Source organism: Egretta garzetta, unplaced genomic scaffold (genome assembly GCF_000687185.1).
Source record: "Egretta garzetta isolate BGI_Z169 unplaced genomic scaffold, ASM68718v1 scaffold411, whole genome shotgun sequence".
In the NCBI taxonomy this organism is placed as follows: domain Eukaryota; kingdom Metazoa; phylum Chordata; class Aves; order Pelecaniformes; family Ardeidae; genus Egretta; species Egretta garzetta.
The window spans coordinates 422,355-430,777 of record NW_009258541.1 but is presented as its reverse complement, the minus strand read 5'-3'; the positions used below and the strand labels follow the sequence as shown (position 1 = coordinate 430,777).

At 43.8% G+C, this 8,423-nt stretch overlaps 1 protein-coding gene across 3 annotated transcripts in view; it reads right to left on the bottom strand.

The window, feature by feature from the left end:
* IRS4 (insulin receptor substrate 4) overlaps nt 1–8,417 on the bottom strand; it is a 22,944-nt gene extending 14,527 nt beyond the window's left edge. For 2 of the 3 annotated variants that reach the window (XR_004843021.1, XR_004843019.1), the window contains exons 1-2: nt 5,507–8,417; nt 4,579–4,884 (exon numbers count right to left, since the gene is read on the bottom strand). Coding sequence is in view for 1 of the 3 variants with exons in the window: in XM_009646675.2 (XP_009644970.1) it covers nt 5,507–8,378 (2,872 nt within the window). In the remaining 2 variants the exon portion in view is untranslated. The remainder of the gene's footprint in view (nt 1–4,578; nt 4,885–5,506) is intronic. The other variant, XM_009646675.2, reaches the window with a different exon arrangement.
* Between the last annotated feature and the right edge of the window lie 6 nt (nt 8,418–8,423).

Genomic DNA, 8,423 nt, shown 5'->3' with positions numbered 1-8,423 from the left:
AAAAAAAAAAAAAAAAAAAAAAAAAGGCAAACAGCAAATGTGCAGGGTGGGCCATAGACAGCTCTCCAGCCAAGTCATTACATACCATTTACGGATGAGTCATAAGATACTGCTACGTTTTTAGGACAAAACAGCAGTAATAATACATCCCCAAGCTCCAGAAAGCCTGACTCTCTCTCACCTGCCTTTCAGTTTTATCACTTCATTTTCCTCTCGGCTGAAGAATGCCACATTTGATCACAACAGTACTTAAAATTGTAGAGTTTGTTTCCTGCTTCAGATCAGAAAAACAAGCTTGTTTGCGCAATCAACATACTGGACACCATTCAGCATGTTTCTGGGAGCACCGCAGATCCACAAACGGCACGCAAACACACACCGAGGTACAGCACGGTACTATAAGCTCTTTTTAGTACCATCCAAAACCTCAAGGTATAAACTCTCCCCCCAGCAATCAATATGAAGAAAACTTATTAAAGATCCTTTCATTTAAAAAAAAGAGCATACATTGAGGGGAAAAAAAAACACCAACCCCAAACTCCACCTACTGCTAACATGCCACTGGACATACAAAAATCCCTTAAGAAATACCGAGTGACAAACCACCCCAGTAATCCTGGGCTGGGATGCGGCCGCTGGAAGGGCTGCGGCCGCGCCGCACACCTTGGCTGCTCCCACCTGCCACCCCATGCAACGGGGGGACAACGGGCCCTCAGACATCAGGGGAGGAGGGAAAAATGGGAAGTTTTAGGTAATAATGCATTTAACATTTCAGAAAAAGACTAAAAAAGAAAAAAAAAAAAAAAAAAAAAAAGAGGCAGTTTGAATCAGTACCGCATTACCTCCAGAGTCCCCACATCCTGCAGCAGTGCTTTAACCTACAGGACAGCTACAAGCAGAAAGTTTTAGACTTCCAAAAAAGATACGTATGACCACCAGCTGCAACTGTGGATTTAAAGTCTGGAAAACTGATATTTCCAAAAGTATTTCAACACTGACTGCAAGTAAACGTTCTCTCTCAATGGCTGGGGAACGTTCTTGTCTCAGCTTTTCTCACCCAAGCACAAGTAAAACCCAACTGATTCTTGGTCAAATATGTCAGAATTAGCTCACTCCCACGCTGCACGGCAAAAATCTGTTCTGCCTTCAGCAGCTCGTGTACTACTTGAGAAAGTTACTCCGGGTATTTTTGAGCCTCGCTGTAAGTCACTCAAGACTGCTGAAGTGGCATCTGTTAAAGCAAGATTAAAATGGTTGGGGTTTGGTTGTTTTGGGGGCTTTTTAAGAATTATTATCCCAGCCTTACTTCGAAGATGTAGGATACGCAGCAGTGTTCGGATGTGCTTCAGTAGGGTTCTTCAAGTTATTTTTAAATGGGCCCATGCCTTAAGAATTCTGCCAATACAAAAGAGCCTCAGTTTGAAGCAAACTTTTAAAAACCACTAGTCTGAAACCCAAAAGGGGCAGTTATTTGCCCGGTATCCCATGAACTGTAATTTACTATATTAGTAATAGCTGAAACTTCCAGCTTCTGAATGTCTCAAAGTGTATATTGTTCATTATATCCTTCAAGGCTTTGCATCTGAAGTATGCAAGTTACCATAAAGGAGCTGGACAATTTGGAACACAAGTTTTGCTTTACAGCTCTACTTGTTTTCCTCCCTCTCAGCTCCCCAAAGCATATACAACACACTCACCCAGTCTAGCACACGAGGAGATTAAAAAGGTGAGGAACATTTCAACTATAATCCTGCACTTTAGAGAACTTCTGAAATAACAGCATCGCGTTAGAATAGCAGGTAGAGATAAGATTAAAGAGTGGGTGTAAAATAGGTGGGTTGATATTAAGCTGAACCTTGCATTTACTCTGAACAGTCTATTTTGCTTTTAGAGTCCAGGGTATCTTTGCAGGTTTAAGATTTCTAATTAAGTCTGAAGAAACTTGTATTATACAGTTTATTACCGCCCTGTTCTCATTATCCTCCTCAGTTTCTACAAGGTCCAATAACGAGGTATACATTAGCTAAGCCCTGTTTGAAGTCGCTTTAGCGTTCTGTACTCCTAGCACAAAATTTCATGACTCAAATTCGTGTAATCAAAACTGCAAACCGCTTGCTTCAATATTGTGTAACAATTCAGTGATGAAACTGTTTTGCTAATGACCTCCTTAAGCTTCCAGCATTAAAAATCAGAACCTTATATCCTTTTTATCATCATCACCAACATAAAACCTGAGCTCAGCTTTGCCTAAACCTAAAATAAAAGTTTAATAACAAGTCAGGCCTATTTACCATTTCAGGTTAGCGCCCTCCCCCTCCTCCATCCATATAATAAATGGAGAAGGGGGGGGAAGTTTGATTCACATCACTGAACCTGAACCAGAAGTAGTTTGGGAATTACAATGAGGGGGCAGCGATGCATTGGAAATCACTCTGCCACCCTCAGCAGTTAGGAGAACGCAGCTGAGTCACAGAACACAATATTCCATTTCAGCAAAGAAAAACAAAACAAAAAAGCAAACAAGCCAAAGTTGGGAAGTGTTTTCCTTCCAGTAAAACTGCAGCTTAGGGAGAAGAGAGAAAGTTCTCTACCTGATAGGATTTAATAACTATGGGGTAGCTCCTCCCTAGGAAGTAAAGGGTAAACACGTAATTTAAGAATGGATTTAATCACAAGGCATTTTCAGGCAAAGAGACCGAAAGAGCGGGATGCAGAAGGAAAGAAAAGACAGCACCAAGTTCTGCTAGAAGTCTCCAAAAGTATTAAAAATATCAGTTACACACAGGCACACTACACCTCTTCAGGATATAAGAGGTTTAAGAGTGAAGCTTTATCTTCTCTCTTCAAAATGGAATGTGAAAATGTTTTTCTGGATTACAGAAAAACTTTTTAAATATTAAAATAAAAGCTTTATTGCAGTAGAAACTAATAAGCTGTTTAAAGAATCCAAACTTCTAAAGTGATGCTTGCTATACCTCAAAGACGCGATTTAGTATGTGAATGAAAACTGCTATCTTTATAATCAAGACTTTTAAGTCATTACTAAGTACTAAACAGATGCACACCACCAATTTACAACACTGCACGCAAGCTTGGCAAGCTACTTTTAGCCTGGACTATTCCAAAACGTGTTCACCATCAGCCACCTACAAGTGAACGATGTCCACACACCACCTGCCCTCCTACTATAGACCCGAAATATTTTATGCTGTCTTTATGGAAAACCATTAGGCCTTGCTTTGGAGCAGCATTTTATAATTTTGCTTTTCTTTTTTAGGACTAGAAAGAAACCACCAACCTAAGCTCTTGCTATTCTCATGCTTAACTTCCTGCCAATGCCCATGTTTTTATGCACAGAGTTTCTTTCACTTCATTTTAATGCATGTTTCATTTCCAGAAAAACTTCAATTCACAGCAAAACCCAGCAGCTGTTCTTGCTCCTCCGCAACTTGTGATAGACAAGGGAAAAACCCCAAGCACGGGGCTGTAGGTATTTTGCTCTAGTGGTAGTAAGCAAAATGTTTAACATAAATCCAATTTCTAAACACATCCTCTCTTGAAAAATATTTTTAATGTAATATTTACAGTACAGCTGAAAGGAAATAATCTCTGGGCTTTTTTCTCCGTTTTGTAAGAAGTTTTACTTTATAACACAGATTTTAGTTACATGAGGGGAATAAGATCAAGTAGGAATTTTGCTGTCTTCAGGGGTGCTTTTTTCAAAATAAAAAAAAAAAAACAAAACAACAAAACCCAACCAAACACAAATCAGCTACGGCAATCCGTGTGCCTTTGACTCAGCAGACAAATCTTTGAAGTGCTGAAAGACTAACTTTGGAAAAAAGCACTTCTTGGACCGGCAGCTTTCAACGTCTTCTAAATTTGATTCCAACCAACAAAACAAAGCAGAGGAAAAAAACCACTGAGGCAAACCACAGATTTCTGAGCAGCCCCAAGCAGCGCTGCCAGACTTCGAATGGCATGCGAGCTGAGTCAGGCTTTTACCTTCCACTATTAAAGGCTACACAATTTTAAGCTCCTGCAATACCTTCTGCCTTTAGACACTTAGTTTTAAAGTGAAATTAGAAAAAAAAAAAAAAGAAACCAACAAGATTGTAATTAAAAATACAAAAGCCAGCAGTAGCCTCCCCCTTTCCTGCTTTCTCTGTTGACAGAGAAGTAGACAAATATCAATGTCCAACAGTGATTAAATATTTCCTCTTAGTACTCATCAATTATTGACTACGCATACATTTGCAATGAGAGGAGAACATCATTTCCAACACATACAGTGCTCTTATCTGGGTAGGTGAATTACTGTAAGGAGTTCAGTGGGTCACTAACACCAAAACAGGGATTATGGTTCCAAAGTTACAGTGCAATGCAGCGCTTGCACAAACACTGCTGTTCAGCCAGTGGACATGCATAATACCACTAACAGCTCATTACTGGTTTTTTCCTCCCACCATGAGAGCAAAGAGCTTAACATATTGAATAGGAGCGTCCCTCCTCTTTCCCATATCCTCCCTCCCCACCCCCAGCACCCTTATTTTTTATGCACACCTCAAACTGCATTACCTTAAGCTTGGTCAGACCACCTGAAAGCTAGCAGCCTTCTCTCCCAAGGTTCAGACCTGGAAGACACCGCTCAGCCTCCTCTTCCTCCGTCCCAGGCATTCCTCACCTGCTATGCAAAGGCAGATCCCTCTGTACAGCAGGGGAAGGGTTACGGCTCAGCTAAGCCCTCGGAGGCTCCGAGGTGGTGAAGGTGGAGGGCATGGGCTGCAGGAGCCCCCCACCGCCCTGGTCAGCCCCCCGGAGATGGCTTCTCCAGAGGACACAAGGATATTTTGGAGGCCAGAGCTCAAAAGGAGCACGCCAAACCTTCACGGGGAAAAAAAACCTGAGTCTTGTTTACATAAGATTCAACTAAATAAATGCAGGCAGACTTGCACATGAAAAACCCTAAACCACGCACTTCACCTACATTTACTGAAAGAAACAGATCTAAGCCCCAAATGTTTATGGCTAAACCCAATTGTAGCAATTTTCAGCTTTCCCCATCCATGACACAGATTACAAAATATCAAGTTCACAAAAAAAAAAAAAAAGTGAAGAGTCATCTAGTGATAAGAAGGGAGTAAGAGTGAAACAAAAGTCAAGGAAAAAAAGAGCTACCACAACCTCAGGACAAGAATTCACAATACGTAATACAACTAACGTTTATACTAGCGAAATTCTTTTACAAAACCGAGGCAGATGACAGTTTGGTAACACCTCTAACCGCCTAGAAGGCTCACATAAATCCTTTAGGCCAAGGACCACGTCCCCTTTCGCCTCTGCGGTTAGGATGCTGCGCTACGACGAGACTGGTTATACTAGAATAATACAGAAGATTATAAAAAACATTTACCCCGCTCTGAAAACCGCATTTTAGTCTTAAGTAGAGAACCTAATTCCTACAGTTAAGCAAGCATGGAAGGAAAGTGCTTTTAAAGTTACAAACCTTTTCTCGCAGCGTTACACTTCAGACCATCGGATCTGCCGAAATCTATGCTCACGTAAGCTCCACTGTCCAAACCTGAAGTACCATTTTGGAGGTGGCAAGTTGGCGCTGTTGTACTTGCCTCACAGCTTATAGGATCATCGCGTAAATTCAGAGCGATGTAGTTTAAGCCATTCTGAAATCCAGTTGAGGTATCCCTGGACATTTTGCTTTCCTGACCGTCAGAAATGTTTTCATCTGGTTTTAACCAAACATTGTCAAATGAGGCAGAGCTGTGTCTTTTGCTACTATCGGTAAAGAAAGAGGAGGAGGTGGTCACAGTCCCAGCAGAAGAGAACGTTTCAGAACTGTGCCTCCTCCTGCCTTGAGGATCGGCTCGGATCACTTTCGGTCCCATAGGAGGTTCAGAGCTCGGAACAGAGAAGCTACTGCTACCAGCATATCGATCAACAATGCACAGCCTATTAACTATGGAAGAAGGGCTATCGATCTTTACACCGTCGTCGGATTCGGCGGCAAATGGCCGAGGTGGCGTTGCTGCCATGTTGAATGTCATCTCCGTGTAGTCATCAGTCCTGTTACTTGCGGTGCTAACGCAAGCAGTACCAAATGAAAGCCTAGCGTAGTCAGGATTTGGTTGGTTTCTAGGAATACTGGAACTTGCATAAATTGAAATATCTGTTAGGGAGTTGGACAGTTCCTTCGCTACTTTCGGTGACTGTACATCCAAGTCAACACTCATATAATCAGAGAGCGGGGACTGTCTGTGGTCACTACTGGAGCCTAGAGACGATGGCGATCCTTCTGCAGATAAGGAATACGGTGTATTACTCGCCTTTTCATTAAAATCAATATTTATGTATTCACCGGGACTCGCTGGCTCAGGTGGAACCGTACGATCGTACATTCTGGGGATAGTATTACTCCCTCTTGTGCCTAGGGGGAGTCTCGTAGGCCTAGTAGCCCTGCTCTGCACAAGTCCTTCATCTGAGCCTTTCACCACTGGCGATTTAGAGATGCCATTAGCCAGAGCCTCAGTGTTGACCCCTTTTACATTTTCTGGTCCACCATACAAGAGTTTTCCAGGTGAAGACATTGGAACATATTCACTGTGGTCACCGTTTTGTCCTGATAACGCCTTAAAGCTTCGGGGCAAAGAAAAATACGAACTGAAACCTTTGGGAACAGAAGCGGTGTGAATATAATTCGAATCACCGGGGTGCTTTGGAGCTGAATTACCAGGTGACATATCCATATATTCATTGTTTATGATCTTCTCATTACTTCCTTTAGAAATAAATCCAGTTAAAGGACTTCGTACAGGCGAAGAGCTAGCCTTTGGAAACATCATCATATATCCTCTGGAGTCAACCTGAGACGGTGACCATGAGTTGTTAATCTGTTTTGGAACAGACATACTTTTAGGAGTCATTGGCAAATAATCGCTGTTGCTGGATAGAGAAGATGCCACTCCTGGCATCATTGGCATGTACCCATCATCCCTGGCTTTACTCCTACTTTGGTTACATAAGGAATCAAGGTTAGCGTCATTGTACTCCGATTCGTGGTTATCTTTCAATTTTGGTGTTTCAGGGTAAAGCAATCGTCCGTGATTTCCTGCAGAATCCTCATCTAACAAAGCTGTAGTTTGTGTCGTCTTCTGCTGCACTGCGACAGAAGTCGGTTTTGTTAGAGAGTAAGTTCTTTTCCTGAAACACTTTTCAGCCTCCATATAATCATCTCTTGAGCTATCATCCGCCTGTTGCTTACTCATGGACATGTACTCGCTCAGACAGTTCTCCTCTCTAATAGGGGGTGTGTTTCCCAGGGAATCCGGTGTGTTACTCCTGACACGGAAGTACCTGAAGTCTCCAGGGCTGGAGCCATATTCATCAGAAGAGATAAATCCCCCATCGCTTGGGGAACCGCAAACAGATGAGCTAGAAGGCCTGGTCAACATGTCCGAAGCAGAGCCATGGCCACTACTGGAAGAAACGCTGATGGGACTTGTAGTGGAGGGAAAATGAGAAACGGGCAGCGAAGCAGACCTGGTGTGATAAGATGAGCTGAAAGCGGCTCTCACGTACCTTCCACTCCCTTCTTGCCGGCCCAAATTCATCCTCGCAGTATTCAGGTGGATCAGACTCCCAGTCACTGACCTAAAAGGTCTAGTCATGGTTCCTTCTCCTTCGCTGGATGTTCTGAAGCGATAGGAGTTGCTGCTTTTGGTGGTAGGAGGAGTCCCTCCGGCAACGCTCTCAGTTCTACATCTTCTCTGCAAGCCCGTCTGGCTGGGGGGCAGGTTGCCCAAGTGCCTCCTAGTGGTGATGAAGGAGATGGGATTAGTACCGCTACCACCACCTGAAGACTGGCTCTTGCTTCGGGGCCGGAACTCTGCAAAGGCCTTTAGAGCTTTCATGGTCTCCAGAAAAGTCTCGTGCATATTCTGGGCAACCACCGAATCGTCCACTTGCATCCAGAGTTCTCCAGGCCCAATGGAGGCAGACCTGCCCACTTCAATGAAGAAGAAATTCTCCGAGTGTCCGCAGCGGCGAATATTCATGAGCTGCAAGTGGACGGAGGGCACCTCCGAGTTGAGCTTGACAAGGTGGATGGCCTTGCTGGAGAGGCACAACCTATACACCCCGGTAAGATTTTTCGTTTGTCCCAACCCTTTGGGTTTAACGTTCCCCTGCCACACCTCCTTGAAGACGGTGCCAGGCCTCAGGGCGGCCCCGTAGTGCTCATCGTCCTCGTCCACCTGCTGATCAGCGTGGTCCTCCTGCTCCAGGAAGCCCCTCTTGCTCTGGCTCATGAGCTCGCTGATCGCCTGGTACCAGGCCTCCTGCTCGGCCTCGTTCTCCGCCAGCATGGCGAAGTACTCGTCCTTGGTGTACAAGGCGATGATGTGCTTGTG